Raw genomic sequence first — 16,341 nt, 5'->3', positions numbered from 1 at the left:
CCTCAGGCCCTCCCTGCCTCCTGCGCACACCCCGATGGTGCCTGGAGCTGCTGGGGCCTGTGGGACCCTGTACCTGTCTCTCCTGACAAGCAGCAACATTCCCCCTCCTCCACAGTTGGGGGGCTGGTCACAGGTAGGGATGTGGCCTTCATGCCCACCCAGCGTCATCCTCCCTCCTGGGAGCGGCACCTCTCTCTTTTTTTTTTTTCTTGAGACAGAGTCTCGCTCTGTCGCCAGGCTAGAGTGCTATGGTGTGATCTCAGCTCACTGCAACCTCCAACTCCCTGGTTCAAGGGATTCTCCTGCCTCCACCTCCCAAGCACCTCCCTTTTCAAAATCCATCTCTGTATGGTTTCTGGGCTCCCTCCTGCCTCCCAAGGTGAACCCCAGACTGAACCGTCACTCTCCCTGCCTCTGGCCTCAGGGAAGGACCATGATAGACTAGGGAGACATCCAGGACAGGCTCCTGCTCCCTGGGCTTGTGGCCTGGGGGAGGCCAGCGCCTGGGCCCGAGGATGAGGCTAATGGAGAAGAGAACCCAGGCACAGGCTCTGGCCCCAGACAGTTCCACAGTGCTAGGAGCTGGAGATCAGCACTCTGGTGGCTTCTGCGGACAGGACTCAAGTTTCTGTCACTGCACCGAAGCACCCTGACAGAGCCAGGTCCCCAGCCCACAGTGCCGAGCAGCTGAGCTGAGCTGACAGAATGGGCACCCGACAGCCAGCACAGGTGCACCCGGCCTCTGCCACCGCTGTTTGAAGTCTCCCTGTGTGTCATCCCCATTAGTGCTCTCAGTCCCCCCAACAACCCCCAAGGCGTTATTATTCCCATTCACAGTTCCCCGGCCTCTTACCCCCAGGAGCAGCCCAACATCCCACCCCTCTAAATACAGGCCACGGGGCTCAGCGTCCCCGAGAGCTCGTCCTGCCTCTTCAGGGGTTTAATCTCCCTGTACCTCTGTTTCCTCATCTGTAAAATGGGGACAAAAGGAGAAATGACCCACGTCCTGGGGCCTGGAACATGAATGTTCCAGAACATCTCATTACACCGCCCAGCCCTGAGAAGACGTCATGGCCTGATCTTGGGGGCGGGGGGAGAGCAGAGGCAGAGGCCAGGCCTGAAGCCCAGCCAGGCCAGCTCTGGAGGAAGGACACAGCCTGCTCGGCTGCTTGCCTGCCCTCTGGCCCCTGGGGTCCTGATTTGTGGGCCCCTCTCCTGCACCAGCAGCAGCTCTCGAGAGTGGCTCTGGACCCCACACCACTGTGGAGCGAGTGACCATCAGCGGCATATGTGTGTGAATGTGCCGCAGGCCCTGGCTGGGCAGGCCCAGTGCCAGAGCTGCTGAAAGTCCTCCCGGGAGGTGAGCTCGAACCTACCCCTGAGGTCCTCGATGATGTCCAGGGTGGAACTCCACGAGAAACGCTCCACCGTCCCCAGCTCTAGCTCAGCCAGGTCGCTGGGCAGGGCCTCCAGCTCGTAGGTGCCCCGCTTCCTCCAGTAGAGAAACATGCTGAGGCCAGGGGAGGCCACCCCGCCTGGCCTGCGCCCTCGGAGGCTGGGTGGCCTGGACACGGGACGCAGAGAGTGCAGGGGCGCAGGGGGCTGCAGGGACCACTGGGGCTGGCCTCGGCTGGCAGGCGCGCCCTCCCCAGGAAGGGGAGCATTCTGGGAGCGGCTGGGGGCCTCGGAGCTGACCAATGGCCAGGGCCCCGGCCCCACACAAAGCGCCTTTCTTCCCCTCCTACAGACATTTTACAAATTTCGCCTTCCCGGCCCCCTCGGAGCCCCCGCCGAGGAGACGGGCTGGCCGTCTGGGGACGACAGAGGCCCGGAAAAGAGTGCGATTGTTTCGTGGTCTCTTTGCTAAGATAAGTTTTCAGAGAAGAAAAATGTGCTGCCCGGGGAGCAATTCCAGCTCCCCACCCCTGACCTGTGACCTTGCTCCCAGCCCCAGCAGGACCGTGCAGGATTTCTCAGTGAGGAATAGAAGCACCTGTAGGGAGGCCGTGGGCTGCCCCTAGAGATGTCTCCAGCTCCTGGCTGGACCCTCCCCAGGAAGCTCAAGGCATGTCCCCCACCTCCACTGAGCCGACGCCCCCAGAGGCTCCCCAGAGGGGCAGGAGCGGTGGGCCAGGCCTCACCCTCAGCCTGCCTGTGAGGTCCAGGCTCTGCTCTCTGGGCTCCCTTTTGGGGCTGGCCACACTTCACCAGGCTGCCGCCACCTTCAGATCATGTCGCCTGCACCAGTGGCAGCCCAGGCATAGAGCCCTAGGCAGCTGAGCCCTTGGCATCCTTAGGGGAGCCTCGTTGCTCCCAAGCGGCGGGTGGAGTTGGAGGAAGTCAGAGGGCTGGGGCTGCAGACCTTTCACAGAAAGAACCATGAGAAGAAGGAAAAGCTAGCGGACAGGCGGGGAAATGAAAAGCCACTGTCAGTTGATTCCAGAGTGTTGTCAAGATTGCAAAATGTTCAAGCTAGAAAATAACAACTCAAAGCCTATGGCGGCCCTCCTGTGGAGAGACCTCTGCCATGGTATCCACGTGACCTGTGCCCCAGCAGGGTCACTGTGGCTTTCCCTGCGTGGGTGGGCACTTCCTCCATGACACAGATGAGGAAGCCGAGGCTCAGCTCACAAGGAATAGAACTTGGATTTGACCCCAAGACTGTCTAGCTTCAAAGCCAATGTGGGGACCTGAACAAGCAGCTGGGGGAGAAGGTGGGGCGACCGGAGGGCTATGGGGCAGCCCTTCGGAAATCCAGACTTAAACGGGGCCAAGGGCAGCTTGCACTGGGCTCCTGAGCCAGGCTCTGCTGAGCCGCCTCTGTCTTACCCGACCTGTGCCCCCCACAGCCTGCCAGGTCTGAAGGAGTGGAGCCAGGGCAGAGCTGTGGGCAGAGCCAGGGCAGAGCTGGCTTCCCTACCAGACCAGATGCCTGGCAACAGAGACCCAAGGCCCAGGCAGAGGGAGCTGGCAGCAGAAGGCTCTGTTTCTGGAGGGCAGGGGGGTGGAGGGGTCACCTCAGGGCTGTGGTAGGGGGTGCTGGGGTGGCCTTCCAGGCAGCCTGCACACCCCCAGCTGAGGGCTAAGGTGCCAAGAGGCGGTTTGAATAATTCGAACCATATGCCTGCCTGGCCGGCCCCTCCCCCGCCAGCACGGGGCCAGGGAGGACAAACGCAGGCCCTTGGCCTTCATCACTGGCACCCACACGACCTGGGCCTGAGGCCACAGGAGCTGGGGGTGTCCCTGGCTTGTGTTCATGTGGCAAGTGGCCAGCCTGGGGGTGTCAGACTGAGGCTTAGGGAATAGGACCATCCATGGCCTGGCCAGCCATCTCTGTCTCAGATCCACCAGAGCAGAGGCCAGGGCCAGTGGGATGGGTCCTGGAGCCTTTACCCAGCCCCGGCCCCTCTTTGTCTGGGCTTGGTGGGAGCCACACCTGGTTATTATTTCAGGACAGCCAACCCCAGAGCATCCCCGCCCAGGCGCGGCAGAGACTCCTTCCTACCCTCAACTGTAGGCTGAGCACAAAGGGGATGCCTTCGCTGCAGCGGCCACCTGGGGAGGCCCCACGCCCAGGCATCCATGTGGGGCTCGGAGGCTGAACCCTCCGGAGGGGCTGCAGTCCTGGATGCCAAGAGGAGGAGGCCAGACTCCACCCTCCATCCTGACCACAGGGAGCATCATCCTCTGTGTTCCCTCTGTCTCCAAATGTGCCTCCTGCCTCCCACCTCCCACCTTCGCTTGTGCTGGTCCCGCTGCCCAGCTGTCCTCCTCTGTCTCCCACACTCCTTCCATACAAAGCTAGAGGGTCCCCCACCCAGCCTCCCGATGCAGGAAGGCAGAGGCAGCCCCAGCGGCTCAGGGGAGGCCCCCCCAGGCCAGTGAAGCAGACCCCCACAGTCCTCGAGGGTGCAGCGCCAGCCTCTGTGTCTGAGGCTGCAGCTGTCCAAGGCAGGTGGGCTGTTTCCTAGGGTCCGGGGGAAACCAGGAAACAAGACTGACCAGCGATGCTGCTGCTGACAAACATGGGGGTCGCTCTTGGTGCCTTCGGAACAGCTGTCTGTCTTGCATTCTGCTGTGTGCCCAGCCCCAGGCAGGCACTCCACTTACCATGGCCCAATGCCATACTGAGCAAGCACTATTCATACATCATCTCCAATCCGCATTTCATTCCCAACAGCAGATGCTACTGTCCCCACCACAGAGATGAAGCTGAGGCCACGGACAAGCAACTTGCCCAGGGCCACACAGAGCTAGGAAGAGGGAGAGCCAGGCCTGAGCCCAGAGCGGTACTCATACTGCTGGCTGCACTGCCCACCCCGCTCTAAGCCTGGCCCTCCTCACCCACCTCTAGCTCCTCTCAAAGTCACTGCTGGGTACAGACAGGGAGCTAGAGGCCCAAGAGAGGCAGGCGGGCCCTCAGCTGGAGGGCTGCTTTCCCACAGCCCCAGACCTACCTCGAGGGACTCGGTCCCCTGGAAGCCTCACGGCCTCTGGACAGGAAGATCCCAGGGGAGCAGAGACAATTGGTTTGTGCCCTCACACGGGCTGCCCCAGGGGCTGGGAACTGTGGCCCTGGGCAAGGAGACCCCAAGGTTTGCCTCTCGTCCCACCTCTTGTTCCTTCTGTGCTCCAGTGAGCATCCCCTGGCCTGGGGCTGGAATCAGGACAGGCAGAGGGACAGGGGCTAAAGACAAGGGCCGGCTTCTTCTGGTTCCTGGCAATGGCCTTGGACATGGGGAGGGGGCGAGTCCTCTGCAAACCACAGCTGTTTCCTTGAGAGTGGAAGTGCCATGTGAGGGAGGACCCAAGTAGGGGCCGCCCCTGCAAGGTCTCGCTGAGTAAGGGGCCAAAAGAGGAAGAGAAACGGGTGGCAGGACCCAGCCATCGACCCCCATGCCAGGAAGCTGCAGCCACCCAGGAAACGTAGGCCCTGGGGCACTTTTCCTGCCTAAGCTCACAGGCTGGGGGCTCCAAGGGCCCCTGAACATCCTTTCTCCCCTCAACCACCCTGGATGACCCCTTCCCACTGCAGGGTTTTCCCGAGGGCAGCCCCCCCGCAGGGGAGGGCTTGGTTCAGGGTTAGGCTTCTGCCTCCCAAGCTGGGCAGCCTCGTCCATGACACTTCCCCGGATTCCACATCTGTAAAATGGGTTAAGGAGAGAAGCCCCCAGGTGTCATCTCCACAAGACCCTGCACGCACAGGGCATCGCAGGGAGCCTGGCGCAGGGTGAGTGCTCACCCCAAAGGGATAAAGACTTGGTGGGGGGTCCCTGCAACCAACAAGAGGCTCCGTTCCTCCCTGTCCCCAGGCAAGGCCCACTGTGGCCCCTTGTGGAACCCAAGGCTCCAGGGGCAGGTAACCACATTCCTCCCTTCCTCTCCTGGTGTCTGAGGAGGCCTGTCTGGACCCCCAGGGCAGCCGGGGAGAGCCAGCTGCGTGCATGCGGGGCCGCTATGCCCAGTGCTAGCTACCCAGCTCTCGTGAGAGCACCCAGGCAGTCATGCTGTGTGTACAGGCTGGGCTGCAGAGCCCCTTTATGTAACCTGGAGAGAATGGGCACTAGCCACTCCCCGTGCCCTCTGGCTCTCCTGTCTCTGTTCTTCTGGCCAGGCCCTCCCCAAACGCTCCACCAGGCCAAGTAAAAAGAAAAATCTGCCTCTGCCCAGCCAGGCACAGTGACTCATGCCTGTAATCCCAGCACTTTGGGAGGCCGAGGCTGGTGGATCACGAGGTCAGGGGTTCAGGACCAGCCTGGCCAAGATGATGAAACCCCATCTCTACTAAAAATACAAAAATTAGCTGGGAGTGGTGGCAGGTGCCTGCAATCCTAGCTACTCAGGAGGCTGAGGCAGGAGAATCACTTGAACCTGGGAGGCGGAGGTTGTAGTGAGCCGAGATCGTGCCACTGCACTCTAGCCTTGGCGACCGAGTGAAACTGTCTTAAAAAAAAAAAAGTTAAACAATTCTGAAGGCCAGATGCATGGGTCCAGTGCCCCAGCCCGTCTGCCGGTCCATTTGTTTGGAAGATGCTGGTAGAAACCTGGGCCACAACCACCTGGCCCCTGGCCAGCCCATCCTCGAGCTTCAACCAGGCCTCAGCCTTAGCCCCCAATACCCTCCCCTCCCCACAGTCTCTGATGGGCCCTGTGCCAGCCCTGGGTGCTGCTGGGGTGGGGGATGGACCAAAGGGGACAGGCGCCACCACTGAGGATGGTCACTGACTCCTCCAGCCTCGGTTTCCTCCTCTGTAAAATGGAGACAATCCTAAACCCTTGACTAGGGTGATTAAATGAGGCTGCCTGTATGAAAGGACCCTGCTTGGAGCCTGGAAAGTCTGAGAGAAACGTCTGAAGGGGGCCGGCAGTCACCCAGCAGCTGCCAATGACCACTGCCCCCAGGACGGGAGGGATCTGAGAGGGGTCCCACACAGTCCTGCGCTGCCCAGACAGGTTTTTCTCCAAGCCTCAGGGCCCCTAGGGGCTGGGACGGAGGCATGTGAGATGGGGGACTGAGGCAGCAGGGCCACGACAGGGCTCACAGAGCGAGGACCAGGCCAGCAGAGCCATGCAGTGGCTTCACCTCCAGACCTGGAGTGAGCACAGGCTGCCCGACTGCAGCTTCCCCAAGCCAGGCTGCCCCCAGCACCGCAGAGTGACTGTGTGACTGCCACCATGGCCTGGACAGAGGGAGCGGGAGAGGGTTCTGCCGGCAGGAAGGCCAGGGCCGGACAGGGGAGAGGCCAGGCCCTCGGAAGCCAGGGAGCCCGTGCTGCTCTCTTCCCTGTGCTCAGAAACAGACTCCTGCTGGGCCAGGGACCCTCTCAGCCCCCTTTCCCTGGCTGTCCTTACAGCAGAGACACTAGCATCTGCCGGTGCCCTATGTATTATACCAGGACTCTGGATTAACAGCCTTCAAGGTGACACCTCCTTTAATCTGCCCAGTGGCCCTGTGATTGGATCACCGTGACCCTATTTTACAGAGGAGGAAGCGGAAGCCTGGGGTGCCGTAAGACCTGCCCATGTTGCCCAGAAGGGACCGGGCGCTGCTTCAGGGTCTCTCCACCACCCTCCACACCACTGGCTACTCCTTCACAGCCGAGATACTCGAGCTCCACATGCTCTGGGGTTATCCCAAGCTGGACGAGTGACCCTTCCTGCTCAGCACCGTTCAGTGCCCCAAGCCCTGAGGCCACGTGAGCTCAGGTGGGCTTCTCCCAGCCCCAGATGTGCCCCCTGACTTGGACCCTGGGAGGCTTCAGGCCTGGACAAACCTTCCCGGCCTTCTAGCCCACTGGCATGGGTCCCTCCCCGGGTCACCCTGAGTGTGTGGGGGGCAGTGAAGCCAGAGAGTAGGGCCCTCAGGCCCACCCGGCTTGCCAGCGGGGTGGGAGGCCCAGTCACTGCCCAGCATCTGACCGGACCATCATCACCCACCCAACCACCAGCCGCAGCCTGGGGACAACTGCAGCCTGGGGCAGGCTGACCACAAACCAGCTCCCACGCCATTCTAAGCTCTGCCTCCAGGATGTCTTTCAGTGCCATCAGCCCTGCTCTGCGCTGGCACAGCCTCAGGCCACCACCGCCCTGCCTCAGCCCCTCCCTGTCTCACTCTTACCCCCTCCAAGCCAGCCTCCAGAACCAGCCGGGCTCCCCAGGTTCAAATCCCAGCTCCAGCTGGCTGTACCATCTCAACAAGTTGGGCCTCAGTTTCCTCATTTATACAGCGTAGGCCTCCCAGGGTGGCCATAGGGGGTGAATGAATTAATCCAGGAGAGTGCCCTCCAAACTCGGGGACAATGGCCAACAATCACAGCAGAAGCATAGAATGTAAGTCTGCAAATGTCACTGCCTTGATTAAAAGCCTGCCCCCAGCGCAGCCACTTAGACTCCGGGGCCCCACCCACCCACTGTTCCTGGTGGAATTGGTAGCTCCTCCCACCAATGCCTGGATCCTACTGCAGAGCTCCCCTCGCTCCATCTAGCCTGGGAGCCCTTAGAATCCAGACTCTATCGGGGATGCAGGGCCCAGGCCTAGCCTGGCCCAGAGCAGGTGCCAGGGAAATGCTTGTTGATTGGAACTAGAATCAATTTGCAATCAACCGTCTCTCACCAGGGCTGACTTCCAAATACCTCAAGGCCTGGTCCAGCTGGGCTCCGCCTCACCCTGTGTGTCAAGGTGGCAGAGCTCCCTGGCATCCAAGGAGGACCGTGCCCAGAAGGCAGCCCACATGCCTGGACGCCCGCCTGGGGTCAAAGCTGGTCCCCTTGGAGGAGCTGAGACTCAGGCTAAGACCCAGCAGCTGCCACCTGCCGGGGATTTTTCAGCCCGAGGTGAGGGGAAGAGGCGGAAATGAAGGCTGTTCCTCAGGGCTGTCTGTGGCCAAGCCAGCAAAGTTACATTCCAGCCTCGCTGCCGGCTGCTGGCCGCTGCAGACTTTTAAACCTGGCCAGACAAACTGAGAGACTGGGGCCCTCTCGAGGGCCAAGTCTGTCCAAGGAACAAAGGCTCCTGGGCCAGGCTCCCAACCACAGAAAAGACAGGCTGGACTTCCAGGACAGCTAGGATTTCAAACCATCTACCCTATTGTTGAAACACTGGTCCTGTTGGTTGGAAACTGTCACTACTGTCTCTGTGGACATGCCCAGCAGAGACCCAGGCTGCCTCGGATGGGCCTTGTCTGACTGTTGGCCCACACAAGCCAAGGGCCCTTCCCCCTAAGCCCAGGACACAGGCCCAACCTCCAGAGGCAGTTTCTGTGCGGGGCAGCTCTGAGGTCTCAACCCATCTTGGCATTACAGAGGAGGCTGTTTCCTGAGAGCCTCCCATATGGGCCTGGAAGGGTTTTGCCTGGATCCTGTTCATTTACATCTCGAGAAGTGTAAAGCAGGGACAGGTATGGAGGCCCAAGTCTACCATCCCAGCACTTTGGGAAGCTGAGGCAGGAGGACTCCTTGACCCTGGAGTTCAAGACCAGCCTGGACAACATGGCCAAGACCTTGTCTCTACAAAAAAATTAAAAATTAGCCAGGCATGGTGGCACACCTGTGGTCCCAGGTACTCAGGAGGCTGGGGTGGGTCTCTGGAGCCTGGGAGGTTGAGACCAGGCTGGGCAACATAGTGATACCCTGTCTCTACAAAAAGTTTAAAAATTAGCTGGGCACGGTGGTATGCGCCTGTGGTCTCAGCTACTCAGGAGGCTACGGAGGAGATGGCTTGAGCCCAGAAGGTCAAGGCTGCAGTGAGTTGTGAGATGCCACTGCACTCCAGCCTTAGCAATAGGGCAAGACTCTGTCTCAAAAAAAAAAAAAAAAAAGAAAGAAAAGAAAAGAAAAGAAAAGAAAATGGCCGGGTATGGTGGCTCATGCCTGTAATCCCAGTACTTTGGGAGGCTGAGGCAGGCAGATCACGAGGTCAGGAGTTAGAGATCAGCCTGGCCAACATGGTGAAACCTTGTCTCTACTAAAAATACAAAAATGAGCTAGGCATAGTGGCAGGTGCCTGTAATCCCAGCTACTTGGGAGGCTGAGGCAGGAGAATTGCTTGAACCGGGGAGGTGGAGGTTGCAGTGAGCCGAGATCATGCCACTGTACTCCAGCCTGGGTGACAGAGCAAGACTCCATCTTGGGGGAAAAAAAAAGAAAGAAAACTGGCTGGGTGCAGTGGCTCAAGCTTGTAATCCCAGCACTTGGAAAGGCTGAGGCAGGAAGATCACTTTAGGTCAGGAGTTCAAGACCAGCCTGGCCAACATGGTGAAACCCCAACTCTACTAAAAATACAAAAATTAGGCCGGGCGCGGTGGCTCAAGCCTGTAATCCCAGCACTTTGGGAGGCCAAGACGGGCGGATCACGAGGTCAGGAGATCGAGACCATCCTGGCTAACCCAGTGAAACCCCGTCTCTACTAAAAAATACAAAAAAAAACTAGCCGGGCGAGGTGGCGGGCGCCTGTAGTCCCAGCTACTCGGGAGGCTGAGGCAGGAGAATGGTGTAAACCCGGGAGGCGGAGCTTGCAGTGAGCCAAGATCCCACCACTGTACTCCAGCCTGGGCGACAAAGCGAGACTCCATCTCAAAAAAAAAAAAAAAAAAAATTAGGAAAGCATTAATCCCAGTTATTCAGGAGGCTGAGACAGGGGAACTGCTTGAACCCAGAAAGTGGAGGTTGCAGTGAGCCGAGATGGTGCCACTGTACTCCAGCCTAGCAAGAGAGCAAGACTCCTTCTAAAAAAAAGAAAAAAAAAGGAAGGAAGAAAATCATACCGAATTTTGGATATAACAATAGCTACAAATAGACGATGTGCTAAATGCTTTGAACATTTACAGCCTTCAGTAGGGACTCTGCTTCCTACAGTGATGGATTCAATAAATGAGACCCACCTTCCCATTTGTGACAACCAAAAAAGTTTGATGAAAAAATAATTTTTTTTTTTTTTTTGAGGCAGTCTCGCTCTATTGCCCACGCTGGAGTGTGGTGGTGTGATCTGGGCTCACTGCAACCTCCACCTAGAAGGTTCAAGCGATTCTCCTGCCTCAGCCTCCTGAGTAGCTGGGATTATAGGCATGTGCCACCATAGCCGACTAATTTTTGTATTTTAATAGAGACAGGGTTTCACCATGTTGGCCAGGCTGGTCTTGAACTCCTGACCTCAAGTGATATGCCCACCTCGGCCTCCCAAAGTGCTGGGGTTACAGGCGTGAGCCACCCCGCCCAGCCTGAAAACATTTGTATTAAATCGTAAAAACAACAAACCAGGGCCCAGCGCAGTGGCTCACGCCTGTAATCCCAGCACTTTGGGAGGCAGAGGCGGGTGGAGTTCGAGACCAGCCATGACCAATATGGTGAAACCCCGTCTCTACTAAAAATACAAAAATTGGCCGGGCGCGGTGGCTCAAGCCTGTAATCCCAGCACTTTGGGAGGCCGAGGCGGGCGGATCACGAGGTCAGGAGATCGAGACCATCCTGGCTAACACGGTGAAACCCCGTCTCTACTAAAAATACAAGAAAATTAGCCGGGCGAGGTGGCGGGCGCCTGTAGTCCCAGCTACTCGGGAGGCTGAGGCAGGAGAATGGCGTGAACCCGGGAGGCGGAGCTTGCAGTGAGCCGAGATCCCGCCACTGCACTCCAGCCTGGGGCACAGAGCAAGACTCCGTCTCAAAAAAAAAAAAAAAAATTCAAAAATTATCTGGGCATGGTGGTGGGCACCTGTAGTCCCAGCTACTGGGGAGGCTGAGACAGGAGAATCACTTGAACCCAGGAGGTGGGGGTTGTAGTGAGCCAAGATTTTGCCATTGCACTCCAGCCTGGATAACAGAGTGAGACACTGTCTCAAAAAAAAAAAAAAAAAAAAAAAGAAAGTATGAGGTCGGACATGGTTGTTGACACCTATAATCCCAGCGCTTGGGAAGGCTAAGGTGGAAGAATCATTTGAGGCCAGGAGTTGAAACCAGCCTGGACAACAGAGCAAGACCCTGTCTCAGCAAAAAGTTAAATTTTAAAAAAGGACTATATAAGAGGGTCCTAAGAAGTAGGAAATCTAACCAGATAAGCAAATTTAATGTAGTGTGCCCTCCGGACACCACCCTCGGAAGTTCTGGAGGCGTGACGTCAGAGTCCCCTACCGCTGCCCCTGCTCCTCTGCCAAGAGCCATGGCATTTCAGCAATGCAAGTGGACAAGAGGGAAATGCCTGGTGACTATGTAAGGGGACACCTGTCTACCACGCCCCTCATATCTCAGGGACATTCCCACATAGGACAGTGACCACTTACTTTGCTGGGGGGAGAATAAGTGGCTGTCTGGATGACAATCTGGAAATGTCAGAATGCAATTGCTCACAGCCTTCCACACAGCAGTTCCACTGTCCTAGGAATTCCCTCTACAGATGCTCTTTCACAAGTGCACAGAGGCACAGACACAAGAATGTCCACTATGGCACCATTTGCAAGAATGAAAAACTGGGCTGGGCTTCGTGGCACACACCCAGCTACTCAGGAGGCTGAGGCAGGAGGACTGCTCGAGCCCAGGACTTTCAGAGACCAGCCTAAGCAATATAGCAAGACCTTGTATCAAAAGAAAAAAAAAAAGTGAAAAATTGGAAACAACCCAAAAGTTCACTATTAGAGGCATAGTTTAAAAGTTCAGGCATATCCATATGTATCGTGAAGCCATTAAAAAGGATGAGGAGGTCAGGCGCAGTGACTCATGCCTGCAATCCCAGCACTTTGGGAGGCCGAGGCAGGCGGATCACCTGAGGTCAGGAGTTCCAGATCAGCCTGGCCAACATGGTGAAACCCCATCTCTACTAAAAATACAAAAATTAGCCAGGCGTGGTGGTGGGCGTCTGTAATCCCAGCTACTGGGGAGGCTGAGGCAGGAGAATGGCTTGAACCCAGGAGGTTGGGGTTGCAGTGAACCAAGACTGCACCACCGCACTCACGCCTGGGCAACAGAGTGAGACTCTGTCTCAAAAAAAGAAAAAAATAAAATAAAAGATGAGGAATGTTTTTATGTGTTGGCAAGTTGTTTGTACTGGCATACATATATATATTTTTTTGAGATAGAGTCTCACTCTGTTGCCCAGGCTGGAGTGCAGTGGCACAATCTTGTTCACTGCCACCCCTGCCTCCCAGGTTCAAGCAATTCTTCTGTTTGAGACTCCCCAGTAATTGGGATTACAGGCGCCCTGCCACCACACCTGGCTAATTTTTGTATTTTTATTTATTTATTTTTAAATTTTTGTATTTTTAGTAGAGATGGGGTTTCACCATGTTGGCCAGGCTGTTCTCAAACTCCTAAACTCAAGTGATCCACCTGCCTCAGCTTCCCAGAGTGCTGGGATTACAGGTGTGAGCCACCTTTCCCAGCCACAAATGTATTATTTTTATAAGCAGAACAAAAGTGCACATGTGGGCAGGCAAGGTGACTCACACCTGTAATCTCAGCACTCTGGGAAGCTGAGGCAGGTGGATCACTTAAGGTCAGGAGTTTGAAACCAGCCTGGCCAACATGGTGAAACTCCATCTCCACTAAAAATACCAAAAAAAAAAAAAAAAAATTAGCTGGGTATGGTGGCAGGCGCCTATAATCCCAGCTACTAGAGAGGCTGAGGCAGGAGAATCGCTTGAACCTAGGAGGCGGAGGTTCCAGTGAGCCGAGACCGTGCCATTGCACTCCAGCCTGGACAACAAGAACAAAAGTCCATCTCAAAAAAAAAAAGGCCGGGCATGGTGGCTCACGCCTATAATCCCAGTACTTTGGGAGGCTGAGGTGGATGGATCATGAGGTCAGGAGTTTGAGACCATCCTGGCTAACATGGTGAAACCCCGTCTCTACTAAAAATACAAAAAATTAGCTGAGCATGATGGCATGTGCCTGTAGTCCTAGCTACTTGGGAGCTGAGGCAGGAGAATCGCTTGAACCCAGGAGGTGGAGGTTGTAGTGAGCAGAGATTGTGCCACTGCACTCCAGCCTGGGCGACAGAGCGAGACTCCGTCTCAAAAAAAGCAAAGTGCACATGTGTATTTATATTTAAAGGGCGTAAAGATACAATCAAGCATATGCTGAGAATAGGTGACCATTCTCTGCTGTTCATGGGGTAGGTATGATACAGGGGACACTCCAAAAGGTCTGTAACCCCCAGTGTCACCCACACCTGGACACAATCTCCCTTTAGCAAATAAGAAGTACACGGCCATGTTACTATGTGAGTGCTGGGGGCTCACGTATCACCTGCTGTCACTGCCACTGTGGTTCACACAACTCTATATTCCCTGAATACTAGCAGGGGATGAGCTTGTGGGGGTGAGCAAAGGAAGAAAAAGTCAGCAGTTCAGATTCCTTGCTGGGAGGGGGATGGCCCTGGGCTGAGGGGCCTGCGTGGCCCTGGGAGGAATTCTCCATGACTCGCTGTCAGCTTCATAAATCTTTTGGGCCAGCCATCGGGGAGACAGAGATAAAGGTTGGAACAGGCTCAGATCTGAGCACAACCAGAGGGGTCTGTGGCCCAAATGCCCCAAGGCCAGGCCAGGCCAGGCTATCCTGCTGGGGCCGGGATGTTTCCCAGACCAGGCTCCAAGTCCGGTGGGAGAATGTTACTGGATTTCATGAACACTATTCCTGACCCCTGACTCCCAGAATGCGTCACGGCAGATATTAAAAGTAAACTTGAAAATATGGATGTGCGGGAGGAATTTCCTGGCCCTTCCCAAAAGCTACAAAGACAAGGTTGGGAATGGTTCCAGATCATCCTCGCCGGGGGCATGCAACTTGGATGCACAAAATGGGACAGTTTGAAGGGTCTTGGGACATCTTTCTTACCCCACTTTCTGTGTCACAGAGGGGGAAACAGGTAACCTTCCTCTAACACGAGAGTCACAGCAGCAAAGCCATCGTGCTACCAGAGCAACCTTTCGGCACGGAGTCACGGAGTCTCGTCTTTCTTCTTTCAGGAGCTGGATGGCTGAGCAGCAAAGCCCCCTCCTCTGCCCTCAAATCAGAGCTGATGGCTAAAACTGCAGGGCTGGGAGGGTTTCACTCACTGATGAATGGATGAATGAGACAAAATGGATCCAGCCCGCAAGTGGCTCTTAAACGGTCTGGACTAGTTCAGTGAGTGCGAGTCCTTGGAGCCCTCCAAGACCTGCAAAGTTCCTCCTTTCACTCTGTGTCCTCAAACCTCCTTTCTAGACAAAAGAGACAGAAAACATACTCACCGGTTCCCGAACAAAGTTTGAGCCAGCTTGGAGGTGGAGACCCACGTTTTGTCAGGACTGAATTCATGCTTGACCTCTGCGGTGGTGGCACCCTGCCTGGACCTCCAGCCACATGCCAATGCTGCAGGCCTCTCCAGTCAGACACACAGGTCTCCGTCCTGCTTTGCCCAGTTGCCGTCTCAATGTGGAAGGCTTCTCCCCGACTCAGCCCCAGTCTTAATTTCTGCAGCTGGACCTGTCTGCACAGAAAACCAAGGCGCTCTCAGCCCTGCCAATTTGCTCCCCCTCTACCACGGGTCCCCTGGGTGCCATATATTTGAAGGCACAGACTTCGCAGCCGCCGCTCACACTGCATTTCTTTGTCGGTGGTTTGTTCCCTCTTGGATTTTCCATTCCCGAGTGCCCATTCATGCCCTGGAATGGGCTCCCACACTGCTGGCTGCCCCGGAGGTGCCGTCCCTCCTTTCCAGGAAAGCAATGCCACAGAGACCCCAGCCTCTGCAATCCCAGCAGCCAGCAGCAGCCCCTCTGCTGGGCTCCTTGGCTACCAGGAAGGCCTGAGAGTTCGGTGGCTTTCCCCTGCCAGGCAGAGAGGGGCTGGTCACAGCAGGAGATCAAGTGAGTCTCAAAACATTAGAAAAACTCAAGCCAGTCTGCAGAGCACCACAGCTGCCTCAGGGCCAGTTACCATAGCTACCCTTGGCTTCCCAGCCCAGCACATGTCTGCCCAGCTCAGCTCTGCTGATTCGCAAGACTTTGCTTGCTCAGCTCCTGGCACTGCAGCCTGGACCTGCTGCCCCCTGACTTGGGGGGTTTCCACCCACAGTCCGCTCTTCCTGGCAAAGCCTTGGGAATACTTAACTTAGCAAGGTCTTTCTGAAGAGGCCCTGAACATCACGTGGTCTTCCCCCCTTACTGTGCAGATGGCCCCCGTATTTATTTTAGCCACTGTTTAGGCTGGGCTTGTCAGCCAAATCTCCGTCTCTCTGCTAGGCCCAACCCTATGAGGTGCGGGAAGACAAGGGCTGAATCCTTGCTGCCAAGAGGCAGTTTTATCAGCGCAGCACTAGGTAGGGGTTTGTTTCAGGTTTTTTTTTTTTTTTTTCCTTTTAAGTAGATGGTGTTTCACTATGTTGACCAGGCTGATCTCAAACTTTTGGCCTCAAGTGATCTTCCTGCCTCAGCCATCCAAGGTGCTGGCATTACAGGCATGACTCATTTTATTTATTTATTTTTTTGAGAAGGAGTCTTGCTCTGTCACCCAGGCTGGAGTGCAGTGGCGCAATTTTGGCTCACTGCAAGCTCTGCCTCCCAGGTTCACGCCATTCTCCTGCCTCAGCCTCCAGAGTAGCTGGGATTACAGGCATGTGCCACCATGCCAGCTAATTTTGTATTTTTAGTAGAGACGGGGTTTCTCCATGTTGGTCAGGCTGGTCTTGAACTCCCGACCTCAGGTGATCCACCTGCCTCGGCCTCCCAAAGTGCTGGGATTACAAGCGTGAGCCACCACGCCCGGCCTCCTGTTTCCTTCTAATACGCTCCCAAAGACAGTCCAGAAAGAATGTAACATCCCCTCTTAACTTACATATGAACCAAGACAGGAAAATTAAACTCCCATTTGAGCTTC

General features: G+C 56.2%; 1 protein-coding gene across 4 annotated transcripts in view; it reads right to left on the bottom strand.

The window, feature by feature from the left end:
• The window catches only part of PLEKHG5 (pleckstrin homology and RhoGEF domain containing G5), a 54,456-nt gene extending 39,142 nt beyond the window's left edge, over window positions 1-15,314 (bottom strand). Inside the window, exons 1-2 of one of the 4 annotated variants that reach the window (XM_073007882.1) lie at window positions 15,063-15,314; window positions 14,715-14,953 (exon numbers count right to left, since the gene is read on the bottom strand). In XM_073007882.1, coding sequence (XP_072863983.1) covers window positions 14,715-14,953; window positions 15,063-15,121 — 298 coding nt within the window. In that variant the 5' untranslated portion in view covers window positions 15,122-15,314. Of the gene's footprint in view, window positions 1-14,714; window positions 15,004-15,062 lie in introns of those variants that run through there. The other 3 variants (XM_007980748.3, XM_007980747.3, XM_073007876.1) reach the window with 3 other exon arrangements.
• Window positions 15,315-16,341: the final 1,027 nt, after the last annotated feature.

The sequence above is a fragment of the Chlorocebus sabaeus genome, chromosome 20 (genome assembly GCF_047675955.1).
Source record: "Chlorocebus sabaeus isolate Y175 chromosome 20, mChlSab1.0.hap1, whole genome shotgun sequence".
Taxonomy (NCBI): domain Eukaryota; kingdom Metazoa; phylum Chordata; class Mammalia; order Primates; family Cercopithecidae; genus Chlorocebus; species Chlorocebus sabaeus.
This window is presented reverse-complemented; position numbering and strand designations above follow the sequence as displayed.